At 39.4% G+C, this 23262-nt stretch overlaps 1 protein-coding gene across 1 annotated transcript in view; it reads left to right on the top strand.

Annotated features, from left to right (window-relative positions):
• WWC2 (WW and C2 domain containing 2) overlaps positions 1-21224 on the top strand; it is a 93597-nt gene extending 72373 nt beyond the window's left edge. Inside the window, exons 13-23 of the mRNA XM_054382984.1 lie at positions 1101-1181; positions 1265-1351; positions 4477-4669; positions 6052-6216; positions 6981-7111; positions 8382-8574; positions 10507-10671; positions 12463-12555; positions 13672-13914; positions 18930-19057; positions 21158-21224. Of these exons, the coding sequence (XP_054238959.1) occupies positions 1101-1181; positions 1265-1351; positions 4477-4669; positions 6052-6216; positions 6981-7111; positions 8382-8574; positions 10507-10671; positions 12463-12555; positions 13672-13914; positions 18930-19057; positions 21158-21224 (1546 nt within the window). The remainder of the gene's footprint in view (positions 1-1100; positions 1182-1264; positions 1352-4476; positions 4670-6051; positions 6217-6980; positions 7112-8381; positions 8575-10506; positions 10672-12462; positions 12556-13671; positions 13915-18929; positions 19058-21157) is intronic.
• The last annotated feature ends 2038 nt before the right edge of the window (positions 21225-23262 follow it).

The raw sequence follows: 23262 nt of genomic DNA, 5'->3' as shown, positions 1-23262 counted from the left end.
TTACTCAGGAAAAGAGGACAGGTGACAGCTGCATCCCCTAAGCCTGTATTCAAAAGGAAACTACTGCCATTTGCACAAGCCAAGATTTGCAGACTCTAGTTATTCCATGATGGCTCCAGGTGTGGATACTCTTTATTATTACTGGGTAGGAAGTAGTGAAGAGGTAATGAGTGCCTCTGTGAGAATTGCTTATCTTTAGTAGAAGTGGCTTTATGAGCCCTGTGTGTGGAATATCTTAGAGTTTGTCAGTGTGCTCCTGAAGTTACAGTACAGCGATTTCTGCGTATAGATCACTCCTTTGTATGGAGTAATTTAAGGCAGGGAAGGAAATAAATGCACTTTATCAAATTAGCCATTAGCCAGAAAATTAATAGTAAAAAGGAAACCTCTAAAAGCAGTCTTAAAATAGTGCTGTCATGTCTGTGTCATTCTCCACATTTCCTATCTTAACATTTTCTGCCTTGATCTTATTCACTGATCCAAACAGTCTAGTTTTAAAAAATCAATGAAACACATTAATACCACATCCTCACTCCAACCTTCCAGAAAATGACTGGAAATTATTATGCCATGTGGATTCTGTGTAATTCTGTTCAATACCCAGTATTGAGCTCCAAGAATGCGGTTCTTTGAATGTTTCTGAAAATCGAGGAAAGATGCCTCTTGCTTGCACAGAAATCTTTATTTTGCAGAGCTCCTGCTTCTCAAATATTCTCCAAAGCAGTATTTCATATCCAGTTCTCGTGTGGTCTAACATTTATTACAAATTTTAATTTACAATTTTATGTTTGGAGGGATAAAGAAATACTAAGAACGTGTAGGAAAATGTCGTGAGTTTTCCTCTTGCCTGTTAGTCTGCCAGCAATCAGCCTGAGGCCTTTCTGACTCATTACAGGAGTTGTCAAACTGTTCAAGCAGTGACTGTCTCTAAAATCAGTACTGCTACTGTGTAGGGTCTGAAATTATTATTTGCAGTCCATGCTTTAATTAAGTCAGCCTATTTAGGAGAATGTATCCATCTTCTGTGTACACATACCTTAGTTGTTGCTGAAAGCTAACTATACTTTTCCTAAATGTGAGTGTCTGCCTGTTTGCCTTAGACCAAATGAATCTGAGGACCTTGTATATAGTGAAGATGATGCAATAACTCTAGAGGCTGCCCAGGTACAAGTAGGACTCAGGTAAGCGACCAGCAATGGGAATGTTTCTGTTCATACATAAATGCAAATAGTAAACTTCCCTCATGTTCTCCTTTCTTTAACAGATACGACCACAGCAGTTCAAGTTTTGTGATAATCATAGCACAGCTCAGAAATCTTCCAGCATTCTCTGTCCCCCTTGGCTCTAAAGTGTAAGTCAAACAATCACTGAGCAGTAGTGTTGAAATATGAGAGTATAATAATAACTTGTACAAAGTCTCCAAAGGAATGGAGTGATTTGTTGCTTAACAGCACTAAAATATGTATAAACTTTGCAAACTGTAGCATTACTTAGCTTTTTTACATGTTCCAGCAATGCTGCAAGAAAAAGATTTTTTTTTTTTTTTCAGGAAATCGGCACGTTCCGTTGAAGTGAAACAAAAAGCTTTTTTTTTTTTTTTTTTTTTAAACTATGTTTCTCTTTAAGTGTTTTTAAATATTCTGTACCTTTGTGAGTGCAGAACAGCTATTCTGTAAATAGTCAAAAAGTAAAATTGGTGAAATGAAGTAGTTCTGGTTTAGCTCAGACCAGGACATGTAGTTACTAAAAGCATTATTTTGATACATCACTCTTTTTTAAGCTCACAGTGCTGTCTTTTTACATTTATGTAGCATTTTAATGGAAAATAATAGTAAAATAATGTATTTTAAGTGAACTATTAAAGGGATACTTTGATAATTGCAAGTGACCAAGGACAGCTACATTGAAATACACCACCTGTAACAACTGGAGCTTGGAGGTCTGTTAAGAATTAGTTGTTGTGTTGAATTGGACCAACAGGAAAGGTCTAAAAGTAATTACAGTGGAAATGGTAGGTAGGAAATGTATAGAAATGCCTGAATAAGAAAATGTTGACAGTAAGATTCTAATCCAAAACACTCATCTGTACAAACAAGTACACCTTGCCTTGGCACCTTGGGGACACCTGTACTTCAGTGCGCTCTTTGACAGGCTAGAAAGCTATCTTAAACTGTTAGGAAGATTAATAAAATTAGCACAGAACATAATTAATCCTTGGAAAACTGTTTTCTTGATGGTTCCCTTCCCTCTGTTCCCCATCACCTTGGATTTGATTGACGGATTAATAGGAAGCTACTGAACATGAAAAGAATGACTAGGCACACAGGCCTCTGTGCTTGCTGGATTTTTCTGGGTTTGTTTGGTTTTAACAACAAATGCTTGTGTCCTACCATCCTTCCTTCTCTGAATTCCATCTTCCCTCTGCTGATCTACAACAAGATAGAAAAACTAAAGAAACATGATTAGACAGAGCTGAGAGAAAAGAACTGTCAACAAATGTTTAGTAAGATAGTTAGGTCATAGTTGCATCTCTTTAGGAATTGAAGTACAAAGTTGTAATTAGTAATCAAGCATCATTGCTGCAGAAGTTCAGACCTGCTGCAGCTGAAAAGATGTAATAAAACTAAAGCTACACAAAACAAGGAGGAAGGAAGGACAGGGCAAAGGAAGGACTTGCCATAGTGTGTACATGTGTAATAGTAAAGATACGTACAATGATAAAAATGGGGTCTGGAGAATGATGCAGGGTTCTAACTGTGTTTTCTAGAACATCCAATTGGATAGATGAGTGCTTTATTGAACCTTTACACACAGTAGAATAGAGCTGACATGAGGTCTTACTGATGTCTGTTTTCACGTGGTTTGTAAAAGCTGGTCATTTTAGAGTAGGTAGAGCCTAACTGAATATTTACTATTCATGTCAGAATAATTTTTTCATCAGTTGAGAAATAATAGGTTTATCCCAGCAGAATTTGAGGTATTGGTTGACTTTTTAACCTTTTTAATTAAAGTAGAAGTAAGTACTCTTGTAAAACAAAGCCAGTGAGCAATTTATCTTTTACTTCTCTCTCAGTCCTCAGTCTGGCTTGATGCCAGTACATTGGCTAACAATTATTAAAAGAAAACTCCAATGAACCACCTTTTAAGTGTAGCTTTAAAATACTTCAGCTTCTCCTCCTATTTTCTAAATGTTTCCTAATTGCTTCGTCTATTAAAGTGGTTGCTTTTAGCAGACCATGCAAATTGCTCAGCTACTTTTATATGAATACAGCAGCAGCATTACTGGGTGTACATTACACTTCCACTTAACTTTGGGACTGGTTTGTCAAAACGTTGGATACCTGCTATCCAGGCTATACACGTGAACCAAACAACTTAGATATTACTCTATCTCAAAGAGCTTAGCTTAACTGGGGAATAAAGGCTGTGGCCAAGTTTAAGTAACATCAAATTTCTCACAGACCTTATTTCTTTTGGCTTAATTAATGTAAACTAAGCTTTTAATGATAATAACAGTATGTGCAAAGCCATTAGCAGAAAACATAGCTGTAGTACTATACATTTTGTAAGAACAGGTTTTTTTCCAGAATAATTTCCCTTGGCCCACTTACTCTTCTTTAGCTAGCTTCATTGCATTCTATTAGACAGTGAATGTCAATTATATTTTAAGCAAATACCAGAAATGCATGGATACAGAAAGGATGTCAAATGATTACTGTGCTCATTCGTGTGTATAAGAATGTAAATAATGTGCAAATTGCATTGATAATGTCTTCACTCAGTCAAGCCCCTAGTAAAGTGTGACCTGCAAGTTAGCTTGTATTTTTATCCACTTAATAGCCATTCAGATTTGTTACATAAAAAGAATGCAGCCGTGGGACAATTTCAAGTGATTCCCCGTGCTTAAATTTAGTCTTTCAAGATGCATTTTTCTAAGCCTCACTTAGTATATTATGAATTGATCTTAAGCTGCAATGGTCCTAGCTACCGTTTTTTCCCCCTCATTTTCATTAGTTTTCTGGTTTCCTTGGAAGTTTTATTTTGTGTGTTTCTTTAAAAGCTTAAGAGACCTCACTGGTTTTAGTGCTGCTTACATCATGCTAACAGTTTAATTTTTACATCCACCCAATTTTTTATTTCGTTAATTAGCATTAAGATTATGTTTCCTCCCATCTGTGACATGGTACTCGGTGGTCACAAAATTAACCTAGAGGGTAAGTTTGGATAGAGACAGAACAAGGTACCTCTCTTGCTACTACCTTACCAGGCACAGACATTCATTTTTGGGAAATGCTTCTGCAAGGGGCAAGAGAAATTTCTCACTCCAGTTTTTCACCTGTTTTCCGTTCCAGCTGATTTGTCAATGTTTCATTTCCTTGTCATGCAGTGCTTCAGTTGATCAGTTCAATTTCTGTCCCACACCACCAGTAAGTGCTAGTTTAAGTAGAGGTAAAGATGCTGTTTTGTTTCTGGCAGGTACGTTCGGGTGGCAGTGCTTCCCTCCTCACCTGATACCAGCTGTCTGTTCCGCACAAGAGTCCATCCTGCCATGGAAACCATGTTATTCAACGAGATATTCAGAGTAGCCATTTCCCAAGTAACACTGTTGCAGAAGACACTGAGAGTAGATGTTTGTGCTGTCCGTAGAAGTCGTTGGGAAGAATGTTTGGTATGCAGTTTTATTTTTGGCATGTTTTGGCATGCATTTGCTTATGATGCCCACTCTTACTTTGATGGTCAAGGCTGCTAAAATTCCACAGTGCTCAGAGACAAATTCTGAAGCATAACATGGTTGTTGCTATAGTACTTAAAGAACTACCTTTCTATGAAATTCTTGATACGGAATCCAATCCTGCATTAAACATTTAGGTGATGTTTTGATAATTGTAACAGTGCAAGACCATAACCCTTTAACTACAGGTTGATATTCCACCTTTGCAGTTTTATACATAAATCCCCCCCCCTCTAAACTGCGTTGTCAAATTACCCTAACACTAGATTTTAAAGCAAAAGCTGAATATGAGCCACAGTATGGAAAAAAAAAGGGAAAACTCTCATTATCACAGTGTGTCACAAAGAACAAACTGAATTACATTGTTGCACATTCTTGTAGGTTATATGATACCCACCTTTTTAGGCTTTATGATCAGTAGAAATAAGCAAAAGGCGAGGCATTAACAGACCAGCCTATTGGAAACTGGCACTTTAAAAAAAAGCTTGGTTTTGATTGTGGTCATTACCTAATTAGTGATGCTTCATTTGCTTTCAGTTTGCTTTTGTATGGCCTGGTACACAAGAGAGACTCATGGTGAAAAACTAAACTGACTTAGTAGCACATAGTTTAGTTACAACAGGCTGAAGAGGTGCTGGAATCTGGTGGGGAATACCACCCCAAGCAGAGAAAGCCCTGGGCAAGATGACCGCTCTTAGCCAGAGCTATGTATGCAGCCCAGCAGCTGTAAAGATGATTTGCTTTGCCAAAGAACAGAGGATTTTACATGAGTACTTCTTAAGTTTTCCCAGAATGCCAACTCAGTGGATGTCAGTGCTTGTACAGATGAAAGGGTTTCTTAATCCTTTTCACTGTCTTTTCATCTGCTTCTTCACTGGTTAGAGCAAACAAGGTCATCTGTTATTATTTGCCATAGCGATGATTTTTGTGGTGAAACAAGTGAAAAATTGACTAAAAACTTGCGGCTCTGTGAGCTGATGCTGCAGGATTCATTGACAGAGTTTTTCATTATTGAGTGCTGTAGAAATCAGATATGTGCATCACAGTGATGTAAGGGGGTTGTGTGTGTGCATGTGGGGAGGAGTTCCCAAGGCTGAAATAAAAGATGGCAGAACAGGTGATCTAAAGGATCTTTCTATGTACTTCTATTTGTTTATTTTAACTATAGGGGAAATAGAAAAATTGTACAGTTAAAAAGGGGATTAAGATTCACATCAAATTTCTGCTGTCTGGTAAGTACCGTAGAATTTAATTTCAAGTCTTTTGCAAGAAATAAAACTAATTTGATCACTATTCTTCCCCTTTCTTATTTTGTGCAGGCCGGGACTCAGATCAGTTTGGCAGATTTATCATTTTCTGATGACACTTCTACTCTGTGGTACAACCTGTTACCCTTCAAGCAAATTCTTGGCAAAAACCCCAAGGAGAAAAATGAAGAATCCATGTTTGTATTAAACAAGCAGTCATTGCACTCACTGGACTTGGTGAGCAGTGTGTTGGCCTGTGTGTAAGTGCAATAGCACTAAAGCAGCCATAGACCAATGGTGCTGTTGCATTGAGTGTGTGAACTGCCCTCCCCTGAAGGTCTAAGACCCTGTATTTTGCAAGGCACTTCTGTTTCTAGTGACTTTGTGCGTTAGTAGGTCCTACATGTGCTTTCAGACTTGTTAGCAAGTGTGGGTAGGGCTGATACTTCTTAGTGGGATGCAAAATTGCACTCTAATTTGAAACACTTCAGCTGTGTGTTATTTGAAAAAGAATGTTAGTGAAGAGTTTCCTCAAGTTTACCATTGATTTTTATATGCAATCATTAAAAAATGCTGGGTTTTAATTATTTGGTGTTGCATACTTAAAGCCATTGTGTCTTATAGCTAAATAGCTTTTTCTGCTTTAATACCTACTTGAGAGAACTATGTTAAAAAACCACAACTTTTAAGAACAATTTTTTTTTTATTTAGTGATGTTGCAAGTAAGAGAGGGAAAGAGAGATGAGACATTAAAGAATGACAGGAGCATATTAGGTTGTAGTATTGGTTTGGGGTTTTTTTGACGGAGGTTTGTTTTGTATAAAAACAATCAGTTAATGTGCTACAGACTGACAATTCAAACCCTTTACACTTGTGATCTGAGTCACATTTTTGCTGGCATTGGAACAGCAGTGCCATGCAGCTCTTGCAAAAGTTGTTGTGTTTTACCCTGTGTTGTGTGTCACTCAATTCTGGTTTCATCTTCCTTTCCTTGTGAGCAGGATACTGTGTCAGCTTTGCTGGAGAGGACATCTGCTGAGCTGGAAGCAGTAGAACAAGAGCTGGCAGAAGATGAGGAGGAGGAGGAGGAGGAGGAGGAGGAACAGGAGCAAAGGGGCTCTGAGCAAGACTGGTAAAGCCACTTTTTTCCCCTCTGTGTTCAGGAATTCTGAATTATTCTACTTGTTCCTCCTCTTAGACAAATGCAAGGGCTGTATTTTCAGAGAAGATCAATAGCCTCATATGGTGGTTTGGGTCAGAAAAGGACCTTTAAAGACCATCTAGTCGAATCTCGCTGCCATGGGCAGGGACATCTTTCACTAAATCAAGCTGTTAAAAGCCCCACCTAACCTGACCTTGAACGCTTCCAATGATACATCCACAACTTCTCTGAGCAACCTGTTCCAGTGCCTCACCAAGGAACAGTGGGTTCAAACTTGAACATAGAAGATTTCACCTCAACATGAGGAGAAACTTCTTTACAGTGAGGGTGACAGAGCACTGGAACAGGCTGCCCCAGGCGGGTTGTGGAGTCTCCTTCTCTGGAGACTTTCTAAACCCACCTGGATGCATTCCTGTGTGGACTACCCAAAGTGATCGTGCTCTGGCAGGGCGTTGGACCTGATGATCTCTTGAGGTCCCTTTCAACCTCTGATATACTGTGATACCACCACTGGAAATGGGGTAAAGTCTTGTCCTTACATGGTCAATTCATTCATCTTCTTTGTAGGTTTAAGGGTTTATGGTGTCTTGGCTGCTCTATTAACTCCTACTGCTGGTGTTCTTCCATTCCCTTCCATGTACATCTTACTGTGAAACCACTTAAGAGGAAGTCTAAAGCACTGGAGGTGTACTAGAATGTCTCATAGCAAATATTAGTCATGTTAACCATAATAAGCACCTAACAGGATTTTAAGAGAGTTGTTTTCTGCCAAAGTCTGTATCTGTGCTTCCATTAATGGTCTTGGTTTTGAAGAAGTTGTGAGCTTTCCCAAGGAATGGATTTTTTGCTACATTGCTGTGTTGAGTTCTGTTCCTGTGTAGCTTTTTGAGCTGCACTGTAGAAATAAATACATGCTTTGTTATAGGAGAGGGGGAGACTTGCTCATTTGTTTAATGAATTTATTGCAGCCAAAGTCATAAATGCTGTCAGCATACAGCTATTGAATGTAGTGCAGTGTGGCCATGATGATCTTGGAAGGTCAACTGTAGCAGAGCTTGCTGGGTTTTACTGGAGCATCTAATGACATGTGCCTTCATGTGGACTTAATGGTGGTGCTCCTGTTTTCCCTGTCAGGCAAATGTGTATATTATGTATGGGTGAAGGCCTAGGTCTTCTGGTATCCTTTGCTGGTGGACTTTCTCAGTTTGAGAGTAAGCCTGGGCTGCTTCCGTTCATACAGGTTAGAAATGCTCGCAGAAGCCACTGATGACATTGTGGATGAAGAAGAAGATGGCATTAAGCTGGCAGTAGAAGGCAGCTGTACTGACGACATGGGGTTACTCATTGATGCACCAGAAACAAATGAAGACAAGGACAGGGAGAACAGTGATGAGGCCCATGACAGCCATCCAGCTGCTGTAATGCTAACACTGGTGAGTATCTTCAAGTACACATTCCCACAGTGCCTTACTGTGTCTGAAGATCTATATCTGAGCAGTTAATGGGGAACCCTGCTGCATCTGAGCATTTATAGTCTGATGTGGCCTTTGCTGTAGCACTTGTCAATATGCACTTTCAATGAAATCGATGTGGGCACTCCTGAGCTATGAAGACATTTAACAGACATGCTTGACAGAACTTAGGAATCTAAGACATTAACTAAAAACGTGTATCTTGACTTTTTTTTTTAGTAGGGAGAATATTCAGGACACAAGTGCAGTTCAGTGGCTTCAGCTTGTGCACATTTAAAACGTTTCTGCACATCTGTTTCATTGCTTCCTTTTTTTTTCTGATTTATCTGATAAACAGGGGAAAAGACAGAACAGGGGTCAAGACCTTTAAACCAGTGTAGGGAATTCTTTATTTCTTCATTTCTTTCCTATTTATTTTAGGGTATGAAACACAAAACCTGGCTTAGCAGAGAGGAGGAGGAGACATAAATGAGCAGAAAATTCCAAAATGTGTACAAATGATGTCCTATTGAACTGCCTGTGCACTGCACATAATAAATTCTAATTCCATGTTCTTGACTGCTTGCTTTAAATTACATTCCACCTTTCTGAAAGAACTTCTAGTAAATTTTTAGTGAATTTATCTACATACTCTAGAAATAAATTTTTAAGAACATCTTTCTGCATCTTAATCAAAATGCTGGTGCATGAGGTAAACCCACAAGTTCTGTGGAACAGCAGAGGTAAAGAGGCAAAGAATGACATCTCGTTCCTTCAAGTTTGTGATGATACAAAATTCAGCACCTCAGTGGACTTGCTGCAAACTGTAATTAACTTCCAATTAATGTGGCAAGATGCCAAATGTGCTAAGGCCATGATATAATAGGACTGGCAGTCTGCTGGGTAGCAAGTAAATATAGATCAAAGCTGTAATTCCTCCTTGGCAAGGGAAGACATCAAGGACAACACCTGAAGGTTAGGCACTAACACAAGTGTTTTGTTAAGCTTAGGCTGGATGGACCTGGACAGTGAGTGAAGACACATCCGACCTGATTGTAAAGCCAGGCAGAATATAAATCTTTGTGTGCCAGATCCTCTCAGAGTTGCAGTTTTGCTGTTTAGGTCATTGTATTTATCACCAGCATACTGAAAACTATGAACCTCATTAAATTACCCAAGCTGATGGAAATGCCCCAGGGCACATCAGTAACATCAGATGTGCTTGCTGCTGCAGTGCTTGTCCTAGCTCGGATCTCAAGATGATTGCTGCATGTAAGTTAGCACAGGCAGTGCCACCAATGTGGGTGTTAGCACCTGAGGCTCCCCGTGGTACCTGTGGGACAACTGTAGTAGGCAGCAGGCTGCTCCAGAGGGACAGCAGCTAGCAGCATCTTTTCCCTGGCTTCACACAGCTGGGACAGCTCTGCAGATTGCCATAAAGCAGCCTTGCAGCTGGCTTGGAGGACATACAACAACATGGCTGGAAGAACCTGGGCAATGTAGCTTCTCCAGCTGCCCCTTCTGGTGTTTACCGGCCTCATTTCTAGCGTAGCAGAACCTTGCTGTTGTACAGATGAAGAACACAATAAATATAAATGTGCAACAATAATCACAAGGATAACATCTGCAAATAGCCAGGCAAAAGACTTCTTGTACTGTGGTTGAATCAGACCGTCTGCAGCAAAGGCCTTTCTGCAAAAGCTTTGGTTTTACTGCATGCAGAGAGTACCTTCAAAAGACTCTCGACACATGAGGATTTTAGGAGTTTGGAGTGTGTGCAATATGCTTTTTGCTGCTGGTCTTCACATCCACTGCAAGGTAACAACAACATTTGTAAAATGCAAAGGCACAAAAGCTAGGCAGTGGCATGTGTCTGGATATAGTAGTTCTTATAAACTAATTTTCTTTTTATAGGTTGATAAAGAGACTAACACCGAGGAGTCACTTAATGAGAACACAACAGTCCGACCCAAGGACAGAGCCAGCTGGAGCTCAAGACAGTGTCCCTTTGTCAGGAACAGCATGATAGTGCGCTCACAAACCTTCTCCCCGGGCGAGCGGAACCAATACATCTGCAGGGTGAGAGGAAAAACACTTGGAATGAAGAGCTAGTAACTAAAGAGTCACTTAACTTCTTGGGAATGATGCATTAATGACAGTGAGTCATGTGCCAGTTTCCCCTGCAAGAGGCAGAGCCTACACTTCCTCTATCTGTATCTATAGTTAGTATCTATGTATTTAAATATCTATTCCCTACAGTCTGCAGAATCACAGAATCAGAATTATTCTGGTTGGAAAAGACCTCTAAGTTCATCAACTCTAACCATCAGCCTAAAACCATCATGGCCGTTAAACCACATCCTGAAGTGCCGTGTGCGCATGTTTGGTTTTTTTTTTAGCACCTCCCAGGACGGTGACTTTTGTAACAACCTCTACATAATTCAGATAAATTATTAACTCTGGTTCAGAACCTAGCCTTCACCTTAATTCCCATACTCTTGAAACTAGTTGTATTGGCAAAAAACATAGTCTTAACTTGCTCTCTGTGGAGGGAAGTGCAATGGAAATAGCACTAGTTGCTCTGATGGATTATTTAGTATAAACTCCTGAATTTGTTGCACCTGGAAAAGCATTGGGCTTTTGTAGCTTTGCACATTGCTATGTCCCTGCTACCAGAAGCCATAAACACATCTTGTGTAAATCACTATCTTTGTCATTGTGTCTGGATTCAAAGTACCCTGGGAAAACAACATGTTTACACAGCTGAATCTTTCGCAGTTTTAGAAATACTTGCAGGTGGAGCTCAAGAGTGTGCCCTGTAGCTACATCCAAGTCCATGGAGAAGGATGAATGATGCAGGTCTCACCAGACCCAGTCACCCAGCCTTGCCTGCTATGTAGTGCTGTTCTAGGAGAACACGCGTGTTGGATATACTCCGGCTAAATGCCAGCTGCTCTCTTTTTACAGGAGATGGCCTAGCTTTAAGGAAGCACCTGCTTCATATGATGTTACAGCAAACATATATTTTTTTTTTTTCTGAGGCCTAAGGGATGCTTTGAAAAGTTCACTTAAAAAGTGCTTAAAAAACATCAGTGATGATAGCTACCTGCGTGTATCCAGGGGTTAGCTCCTAGTAGTGACTCCGTGATGAAGACAGATTAGCATCTTGAGAGGTGTATTCATATTGCAAGAGGCTGTATTTCTCACCCCCAACTGTGTAAAGCACGCTAAAGGCTCTGGTTATTGAAATGTTAGCAGAGTGATTCTTTTTGTCTGTCCTTTCTGAAGAGGTGAAATAAATATCCTGCTGACAGGTGCTTCTCTTTTCTCTGAAGGTTACCCCCATGCATGCTGATGCATCTAACAATCAGTCTGCACTGGTCTGTGTGCAACTAGTGCTATAATTAAGCAGCAACTACTGTCAAGCTGTGGTGCATGTTTCTGAGAAGCAGAAACTGGTCTTGAAGGAAGCTGTAGGCACACCTGTACAAATAACACCACAAAAATAATGCTTGTTGGACAGGTATATGTCCACAGTGATTAACCTCTCTGTAGTAAATTTGTTAAAAGCCTGCCCCAGGTAAATGAAATCTATCCAGCCAGTGATCCAGCAGTACTTAATAACCATCACTACCTTCCTTGCATTCCTAAAGCATGTACTTACTCTTCATTCAGTAAGATCAATGGCTGTCTTGATTTAGGAATAGGATTTTAGAGTAAAGCCTGCTTCTAGCTGAAAAAAAAAAAATCTTACTTTGTATGAAGTATGACCTATGTGTTTCTCAGCACTGAGGTTTCCTGACTGGTGATGACAATAGAGGTGCATTTCTGTGAGAAGGTGCTTTATGTCTGGTATGTACATTTTGACAGCTGAATCGAAGTGACAGCGACAGCTCCACACTAGCCAAGAAGTCTCTCTTTGTGAGAAACGCCACAGAGCGGCGGAGCCTCAGAGTGAAGCGGGTATGTGCTGTGTGACCTGGGCATGGGTGAAACAGAGCTTGGGGAGAGAAGGAAGAGCAGACAACTTTATAATCAATATGCTTTATGTCAGGGTTTCAGCAAAAGCAGTGAAAGTACCACATGTAGTCCTGTAGGCTGGAGTCTCAACACTGGTCTCAGACTTACATCTTCCTTCCCCCCACACTGCCCACCAAATCTTACATTGTTTTAGTTGTGGCTGAAGCCAGCAGCAAGACATCCTGGCATTTACTGTTACATTTGATCTTGTTACTGTCAGAGGGATCTGGCTTAAAGAACCCAGATATTACAGAGTGACCCAAGGCAGCTTATGCTGTGTAAAAGTCAACAGCAGTGACACATATCATGAGCAAAATTGGGTGTAAATTTCAAGGATTCACATGGCCTTTCAAAGGAGATTATTCTTCTCCAGGAGTGTCTTGACAAGAGAGTAAGGTTGTGTTTCTCTTGCATGGAGTTCACTCTTACATGAGTTGACAGAGTTAGATTTAATCTTGGTTATAACTAGTAAAACATTTCTACAGAAGGTTTCTTACCAGGTACCAGGATTACTTTTGGCATGAGAAAGAAGTACTGCTGAATATTTGGGAATGGCTTCTCTTGCCCCCCTTCCTCATGTATAAAGTCACTATGAAAGGAAGGACAGCAAATAATGTGAAATATGCTAAAGAAATGAATGTTTATGGAGTTTATAACATTATATGTTTGCTTAGACCTTGAAAAAACAAATGCTTATAAAAATTAATATAGTTGAAATCTATGGGGAAGTCTGGGTTGTGTTTATCCAGGGGATTAGAATGGGGTTGGATTTTCAGTTTTAACCTGTAAATATATAATTGTACTGCTGGCTGGATAAGCTTTTACATTTATTTTTAGCTAGTAGCTGAAAAAAATCCAGAATAGATTATTTTTTTGAGCTTGGATCTCATTATAGCAGCTTTGTGCTTAAAAAAAAAAAAGCCAAAAACAACAACATCAAAAAAAAAAAAACCCAAAACAGCCAAACATATATTTGAGCTTTTATGACTGTAGGATATCAAACCCTACACTAGCCTATCTGGATATTAATTTTATTGTTCTGCCTCCCCAATGATTCAGCCTGTTTGCCAGCCAATCACGCGAAGAGCTATGCAAGAGTGCCCCATACGCACTTCCCTTGACTTGGAGCTGGACCTCCAGGCATCACGCACGAGACAGAATCGCCTGAACGATGAGATTCAGGCCTTGCGGGACCTTAAACAAAAGCTTGAGGAAATGAAAGGCAGAGGAGAGACAGACCTTCCCCTGTGTGTGCTGGAGGATGAACGATTCCAGAAACTCCTGAAACAAGCTGAAAAACAGGTACGAGCAGCATACAGATGTTGTGTGAGCAGATACACTCATGCCTTTTCTATGTATTTTCTGGTGTGGTAAAGACTTCTCCAGAAGCTCACATTTGGCTAGTTACAGCTCTGAATAACATAGTGGATGCAATATTTATTTATTAGTCAGTACTACAGCATATAAACCTAGAATGTGAGGTAATACGTTTCTAGTGCCCTCTAAACAGTCTAGTAATTCAGAGTAGAAACTCTCTTATATGGAGTAATAGTTGTGGTTGGCATAGGAAAACAGCATTTACTTGAAAGCTAATTTAAAATTCTCACATTCCAGCCCAGATACCCAGATGCTTCTTGTGCCTCAGCATCAGGTGATTGGCGGTTCGCACAGAACTGGTAGCCTAAAGATGTCTGTGACAGGTCAAGAGAGGCAGTGACCATTGCTTACAGTGGCAGGGGCATGTGGGAAAGACAGTACTTCAGCTGTGCCTTATTTCCTCATGCAGGACATAATTATTCTAATTATGGCAAAGGAAAGCCTAATTCTGTCCTCCATGTGATGGTCTCTAAAACAACTACAAAAGGTAATGGGATGCCATTTACTCATGCATAAAAGACAAGGAACAGGATAGAATGAGTGAGAAGCAACAGTGACAAATTTGAACGTGGAAAATTGCCACAAAATACATTAAAAATTTGATTGTTGGGGGGTTTCGTTGTGTTTCGGGAGATTGGGGGGGAGTTTTTTTTTTTTGTGGTTTGGTGGGGTTTTTGTTTGTTACGGTTTTTTTCAATTTAATTTTGGGGGTGACAGAGACTGGAATAGGGGCCTAGAGAGGTTACTAGGGGAAAAGAAAAACAGGCAAAGAAAAAGAAAAAAAACAAGCCCTGCCTCCACACGTAGGCATATTTGGACCATAATTGGATAAGACCCTGAGTACCCAGCTTCAGCTTCGTCACCTGTGAGCAGGATGTTGGAGTAGATGCCCTCTGGAGCCCTTCCCATCTGTGTTTGTGGATTTTTAAAAGCTAAATGTCAGCAAATAGCTTTATTAGGCTCATCCCTTCCCTCTATATATTTACATATAAAAAGCTGAGCTGTGAATTAGGTGTTAGGAATGAGATGCTCTAGATATAAGAAAGAAAAAAAGAACAAAAACAAACAAACAGTGACCAGCAGCTGTCAAAGTTGGAACAAAACAAATCATTGTTTTATGATTATTATTGCATCTTATGCCAGTAACTTGAACGTTGTTTAGTTCTGGTTCCTCTTCTCAAAGTGATTAATAAAATTACAAGGGTCGAGAGTGATGGTCAGAGGAGGAAACAGCTTCCATGGTAGGAGGCATAAGTCGCTACAACTGAAGTTGTTTTACCATGAGTAAGGTTAGAGGACAGCCATTAATCATTGTTTTTTATTATAGGGGAAGCAGGGATTTGAAGAGGTGGAGGTTAAATGCAAGCAAACAGCACACCATTTAGAAACTGTAAAAATGCCTTGCACACAACAAAGACTGCTGCAAGTCTGCATAGTTTCAAAAAGCAGTTTGGTAAATTCATGGAAGAAAAACCCATGAGTTCATCAACCATAATAATATCAGCTTCTTCAAGAAGTCTTTGACTGTCTGATAGCTTAGGAAACAAGACCTTTTCACAGTATGTTCTTCCAGCTCTATATTATTTTCTGTTCTGTCTTCCTGCCTCTTTGTTTGGCACCTGCTGCTGACTGTACCCAGTGGAGTTCTCAGATGGCTATAAAACAATGCTCAGCCTAAACTCCACTAGTGACAAATGCTCTGGGAAAAAAAATGGGCAAAATGGGCTAAGATGGCATGATGTTTAAACATGACACAATCTGAGCTCATTGCATGAATGTGATCTAAGCTTTAATCCATAAAAACAATAGTTTATATAAAAGACACTAAATTTACTTAGAAGGTCATAGTTTTTATCTAATGCTGGTTACAGAGTAGAAATTGTAGTTTTTAAGTATTTAATTTAAAGCTACTCCCACTTTTAAGCTGTTGCCACTATCATAGAGTGTGCCTCTGCAACATTTAATATTCTAAATCCTTTGGATTAGTGCTTTCTTATTTCAACCTGTTCTTTCAAGGCAGCAGATAGGTTTGTCACATTTTGTATCTCTGATGTTGGTGATCAACACCATAACACGCACTGCCACGAGAGATAAGGGCAATGACATACCTCCCTAAAATGTATGCAGGCTGCAGCACAGCATTTAAGCCCTTCTTTCCAAGCTAAAAGGTGGAACAAGGATCACAGACACCCCACCTCTTTGAAGAGTGGTTACAAAGTGTCTAGAAATATTTATATCTTTAAAATCATTGCAGCCTTCCCCTGTGGTGCAAAACCACCCAGAGAATGCTGTACTTTGCTGTCAGTGTTTCCTCTTGGGTTAGCAAAACACAGCAGCCTAGAGAACATTGTCATAGATTATTTTTTGGATCCTGCAGGCATTATAATGGCACAAACTAATGCAGCAGCTGGAAGTGCCAGAGAAATTGAGAGTGTCTCAAGTGAAAAATGAAACTGCAGATGTGGGAGATGTGGAAAATCAGTGGCTGCTTGCTAGCACACAGTTACTCTGCTTGAAGCCAAACACACAGACTGTGTGCTTTCCCTTCCTACCACACCTTCCTAAGTACAGCAAGTACCTAAAGCCCACTAATACCTGCAGATCAGAAAACGGCAGGTATTCTGTGCACCAGAAGCATTTTCTCTTTAGCTTGCATTTTTGTGAGAAATGGAGCAGTATTTCAAAGTTGGAGTCTAAATCCTCATGCAAGAACATTTTCAGACAGTGTCCTCTGAAGCGCTTCCTCTTTGTGTATGTACAAAAAAAGATGCCTGTAAAGTTGTCTTTACATCTGTGAAGGTCTTTATTTCTCTTCAGTACATCTTCCATGTAGACATAATCTGTAATTATGTCATCAGTACCACAACGATGTCCTCATTGCAGGATTCTGGTGTTCAGCACAGTAAAAAGATCTTTTTCTTTAGATTCACCTTCTTTCTTCTATACAAAAACCACTGAAGAACACGACAGGAAGTAGTGTTTCCGCTTTAATTTTGATAGTGTTTCTGCTGAAGTTAAGCACAAATACAGAGAATTCCTATCTGGCACTTATTTTTGGCCAATAAGTGTCAGATTTTTGGCACTCACTGAATGCACAGCCAATGTGTTTGTGGGCTTCTTTGTATTTGACAGAGGAGGGAGGATTCGATATCTTTGTAAATCAGTCAACAACATAATGTAAACAAAAATCTAGTCATATATAGCCTTTCTTACATGCATCAGTGCATCCTGAAAATCTAACGCAGTTAAAGGAATGAAAAAAGAGTGCATGTTAGTAGAGAGTACAAAAACAAAGAGGCCATCTATGCTATGGGATAGTTAAGGAAAAGAGAAAATATTTCAAAATTTTCTAGTTTTGTTTGGTGCCGTGATGATAGATGTTAATTAGGAGAGCTGATAGAACATATGGCCAGTGACATATGTAAAATTAAGTAAGACACTACCGGTTGTAGCCAGCAAATTTGTGTTCACTAACTAATAAGGAAAACAATATTTATATGTTAGTTTCATTTTAAAATCATAGCTATTTTGGGGGCTGGGGACTGAAGAAGTGAACAGCAGTACAAACCGAATGGATTTTCAGTGACTTTTTGAAAGGGTGGTGGTCTTTAATGTCTTCAAATCTCTGGAGCACGTTTCACTGGAGCAGCAGTACTGCTATCCTGCTGTGAACAGATTTCCCTAAGTATTTCTATAAATATCAGCATGAAACTGATAGTATGTGTGGGGTAAACTGGTTCTGAATTAGTTGGTTTTGTTGCTGGGGAGTCTACTGGGTTGAAGTCAGAACTGGAGATGTGAACTCCTAAGTTAAAAGCCAACTTTGAAGATTGCTGCTTCTGGCTTGGGTTTGAGTTTTAACCTGAGGTAATAGAGCAGCATTTTCCAGTCTGAGTGACTAAAACTAAGCATCAAAAATAATGCTCTTAAGAATTTTCAGAAATTGTAAGAACATATACTGCTTCTATTGGATTTTGATAGCTTGGCAAAATTCAAAGTACCGTCACAATATTTGTCTGGTAGTCCTTGCAGTCTAGAAGTGAAGTTGAGTACACAAACAAGGTAGCATTGCCTGTGCCATGCACGCATGATGGAAGTGATAATGCATGAGTTATGGGATTCCTAGGATCAGTGGCCATTTGTCTGAGAAATCCTGGTGACTGCCCACCTAAAAAGAGCTGCTCTTCACATTATTGGACATTCAAAAACCTTTGATAAAGTTCTTTGAAAAACATAACATAACTTTTGGACATGTGATAGAGCTGGCAATACTGAGGTACAGAAGACTGTAACTCACTGCTGGGTCACATCAAGAAAGGTCCCTGATCTCTTCTTACCACTGGTGTTCTGTTCACTTGCCTTGGCTTTTACACCTCTACAACGCAAATAAAAGAGATGAGTCTCACTTGCAAAACAGGTGTTGTCATGAGTTAAAGCATGCCTTTGTCATTTTAAAGTAAATGTAGCCAGCTTGCTTGAGAGCTTTAAATTAGGAAATCAAAGCATTTTCCATGAGAAGAGAATCATTGACTCTAAGTTTTAAAAGGATATTTGGACAGATAACACTTTTTGTGCAAATTTAGGTGTTGTCTAACTAATAGCCCTAAGAAACACCTCATGAAAATTTCTAACACCTAGTAGCCACCTGTGGCAGCATGGAATTTGCCTTTTTTTTTTTTTTTCTTTTTTAAGGAAAAACACTTGTTATCCAGTTTCATACCCATGGGTTAGGCTTGTGGTGTCAGTCTTTAGTCCTGCTGACTCCCCTGTACAGAGATTTTCATAAAATCATTTAAGTTGGAAATGACCTTCAAGATCATTGAGTCTAACCATAAACCTAGCACTGCCAAGTGTTTTGCTTGAGACAGGGAATTTGTCATTTCTTTGAAAGGAGCCATTGTTCGTTATTAGAACAGTGCAGTAATTTTCCCTTTTTACAGGCTGAACTGTCAAAAGAAGAACAGAAACAAGGTTTGAGTGCCGAGAAGCTGATGAGGAAAGCTTCTAAGGATGTGTGCCGGTTACGGGAGCAGAGCCAGAAAGTGCCACTGCAGGTGCAGTCATTCAGGTATGGCCTGTTCTGCTTTTCATGCTCTTTATAGGGTAGTGAAGGAAGATGAATTTATTTCTAAATATAATCTGGCATGCCCTGTAATATTAGTTGAAAAGCCACATGCCTTTGAATTGCAAGAAACGATTTTCTGAGGGAGCTCCAAAAAGGCTTCAGAGAACTGGGCCTAGGTAACTTGCTCATGTGGCAGAAGGGGCAGTATGTCAGCTGAGCTGTGGTGGGGAGCAAGCAGGGTGAAAAGTTTTCAGACTCCTGTGTGGCATCTGCTGAAGCTTGATGTGTGACCATTGCAATGGCTCCCCTTGCCCACAGTAGATGGACAGTGGGCTTTAAGTAATGGGATCTTTTCTGATGGTGGCAGTTGCCTTGAAGCAGGTGGCCACTCAAGGAGAGGTGAAACAGTACACACCTGTCAGGAAGCTGATTAACCACTGTTTGTGCCTTCCTTAAGGCTTACTGTGCAAGAAAGACCTTGAATCCCTCCTCCTTTTTGTTTTCCTCTTCCTTTTGGTTGCAGGAACAGCACCGATTACATGAAGTAATTAATCAACTGTTCTTGCATAGCATAAGGTAGAATGAACACTTCCTATCACAAACCTTAATTCTGACAGGTCTAAATTCCTAAAAGGCTGGGCAGTAAGTGGGAGGTTGCAGCTAAAGGCTGCACTTCTAGAGAAAAATAAAACTGTCAGTTGAAAAATAATGATGGTTACTCTTCCATACAGAAACAGTACTGCAGGCTAACTGAATCTGATTTGTCACTAACACCCATTTTTAAAGTTTGATTTCTGGATTCCTGCATAGAAAATCTAAGTCAGCTGTTAAGTGTGAGGTTTTTTTTTCCCCTCTTTTTTAAACCACTCTTATATGAGCTGTTTAAGAAAACAATAGGCTAATAGGGGCCTGCAAACCACAACTAAGTGATACAGGATCAAAGCAAGGCAAAAAAAAGGGGTCTCTCAGAAGAAGCCACTATAGATGAGCTCTTTATCTTCTTTATGAACTTCAGGGCATCTTCAAAGAGTTTTCACTTTCTGTACAAGTCTTGAGCGAGGGCTGGTGCTGGTCATTTGACAGTCAGCACAAACAGACTGCTGCCCAAATTCACAGGAACATGTAGTGGCACTCAAGACATGATTCCCCTGCAAGAAGTGTATCATAGAACTAGATCTCTTCACCATCTTCTAATCACCACGCTACTAGCCAAGGAATCCAATTCACATAGCTGATTTTCCAGAGCTCATTTTTCTCTGAAATACTGGTTTTGGTGGGAACCCAAGCTTTGCTGGTGGAAAACAAGGTTTAGTCTATTGGACAAACAGTTGCATCCTAGGGCTAAATTGCAGCCGTACTTGTTACATTGCTGTAGCCTCAGGCATTTTCGAAGCTCTTGAGAAGAATGACTCCTCTGAGCTGTAGGTTTTAGGCCCCCAATACTTCTCACCTGCTTTCCACACCGCTGGCAGACAAGCTTGTGTGAAATTGTTACGCTTCGGTAATCTCTCAGTTCATAGAAGACAGAAATGGTAAAAGCACAGGGGAGGCAACTAGAGAGTGGGTTGACAACTCTGCTTCTCTGAGTCTTGCCCAGGTACAACTCCCCCTCCTTCCCCACTTTTCTCAAGTCAGGCTAAAATGTTTTGCTTTGCCTTTTTGTTCACACACCCCCCACCCCCCCCCGAAATACCATCACAGAAAATTAAGTGACTAGATCAGTATTTCAGTCTTGTCATTGCAGTTATTGACAAAATAGTGATTTTTAGATTATATTTTATATTACATACGTATATGATATACAGATATTAAATGATTGTATATATAATTACACAATATATATTATTTTACATTTATGTTATTGTTATATTTAGTTATTTCTTTCAAAATTGAAACTGGTTTGTTGCATAAATCTGCCTAAGGAGGGAATTATGTCCAAATGCCCCATTTGCTCTAAATAAATTCCCTGTGTATTTTCATCACTGCCTGTTTTTTCATACCTATAATTTTAAAGAACTGTGCTGTAATATTAGCAACTCTACAGCAGATGACGTTGGAGTCATGACATAAATCGTAAAATAATAACTTGCTTTCTTATTTCAGGGAGAAGATAGCATACTTCACAAGAGCAAAGATCAGTATACCAGCCCTTCCAGCTGATGATGTATAATTGTGCATTTTCACTGCAGTGTTTCCACTTGTCCATCTCTTTTCAGATGAACTTTCTAGTTCCAATAACCTGCTTTTAAAGATCTTCTATTTTACATTCACTATTGATGTGTTTATTTGTAAAATACAGCAAACTGGATTGTTATATACTTAAAAAATGGCAACCCCCCCACCCCGAACCAGAAAACCAAAGTAGCTTAATTTTGGTATGCTGATTTTGTACAGTTTGTATGTATTGCTTGTGTTTTTATTTTGTAAAGATGGAACAAAGGAACAAAGGCAGTACTAAGCATGTATCCTGTTGAACTGCACTGTGTTGAGAAATATTATGTTCAACAGAAGATTGTTTCTTTTCACTGTTTTCATGTGAGCAGACTGTGAAGATGGCTGTTTTGCCATGCAATATTTTTGTACTAGAGTGTGACTTTTAGAGTTTAAAAGTTAACCACAAGTGTAAGCTCCTTTCCAAAACATCAAAGCTGCCTCACAACAGCTGCTACTTAGATTCATCACCAATAATGGGATTTTGTTTCTGAAAACAAAGTTGTTAATTCTTTGTAGGAAGAGCCAGAGTTCAGTTTAGTTTTGTGAATGTACAGTACTTTAATCTGCACTAAAAGGTTTCTTGCATCTGCAGGAGAGTGAGAAAGGTAAGGCAGACAAGTAACCCTAAAAACCTTGTATGAGACTACCAAAAGGGGCAGCTGCTTTCTGAACTAGAAGCAGAATCAAATTCGTAATACCAACATTGAAATTGGCATAGTTATATCCACTGTATGCTTAAAAATGGAAGTTTCTCTTTGTTAATCTTTTGTCCTAGAGGCTGTCATATTGCCAACTAGGAACAGGTAAAAGTGTTTATTGGGTTTACAAATATAAAGGTGTTTCATTAAAACATTTCATACCAGGAGAAAAAACTCACAGATACTGAAAAATCAGAAATCTTGCTTGTAAGGTAAACACTTTCTGAGAAAGAAAGGCTCCTGAAGCTCTTTGAAGCCTCCACGTATTTTGGTACAATATCTAACATTTTTTACAATACCCTGCATGCCATTGCAGGTGCACAATAATATGCGGGTGCATATCTGTTTAATAAACAGATGTGAATGGCACATTTCAAATTTGCCTTAGATGAAGCAGCCTGCTACATTCTGTTACAAGTCCAGAACGTTAGATGTAGATGTTTAAGTAGCCCTGTCTGGGCAAAGCAGTGGAGTCTTACCTTCTCTGAGTACTCTCTAAGGAGGTAGACACTGCAGAAAACAGAATTCTGTCATTTTCTACTTAATATGTTGCACTCAGATGTATTTAATTCACTGGCTAAAGTTTTCTCACCCAAGCAACAGGGCACATAAGCACGGACTTCATCTGTCAAAAGGGCTATAATCACTTGGTGAGGAAATGGAAGCAAATACAACCACACTATGGTAGCAGCTGTCTTAAATTCAAAGTGACAATTCTGTGACAAGAGGCCTGTGTAACACCCAAGGGTTTTCTTGTGCACAAATATATCCCTTCACTTAAGTGTATAGCCAGACATAGTGGTTTGGGCGAGATGACTGATTGAACATCCTCTATGAATGCCCCACTTGTTTGTTTCTTGGGTTTGAGATAACACTACTGTGTGAAAGGTCAATTAAAAAAAAACAAATATGGAATTATTTAATGTAGAGGTGAAATGAAGGTTGACAGTTTCAACTTCTCAATTTGGTTTTATAAGTTGTTTGTAGAATGATATAGAAGTGTACTTTATGATTTTTTTTCTTTTATTTATTTGCAGTCTTATTTATGTTTTGTTTGATATAGTTCAGTTCTGGCCATAAAAATATTTGACATTAAGGATGCTATTGTGAAAAAATATGTAGAGCAGTCTCAATTCTTCCCAGATTAGCTGTTTCTCCTCACATGTTGAATGGTTTGTTTTGTTTTGTTTTGTTTTTTAAAGAAGTACCATATTTTGATTTGTAAGTAAGGAGGTGAGGTAAAAATTGAAGGATTGCTGACTTCAGTTTGCAAAACTCGTTTTAAAATGAGAGACT

This window comes from Indicator indicator, chromosome 8 (genome assembly GCF_027791375.1).
Source record: "Indicator indicator isolate 239-I01 chromosome 8, UM_Iind_1.1, whole genome shotgun sequence".
Lineage (NCBI taxonomy): Eukaryota > Metazoa > Chordata > Aves > Piciformes > Indicatoridae > Indicator > Indicator indicator.
Note: the sequence above shows the minus strand (reverse complement) of the source record. Positions and strands in the feature narration are given on the sequence as shown.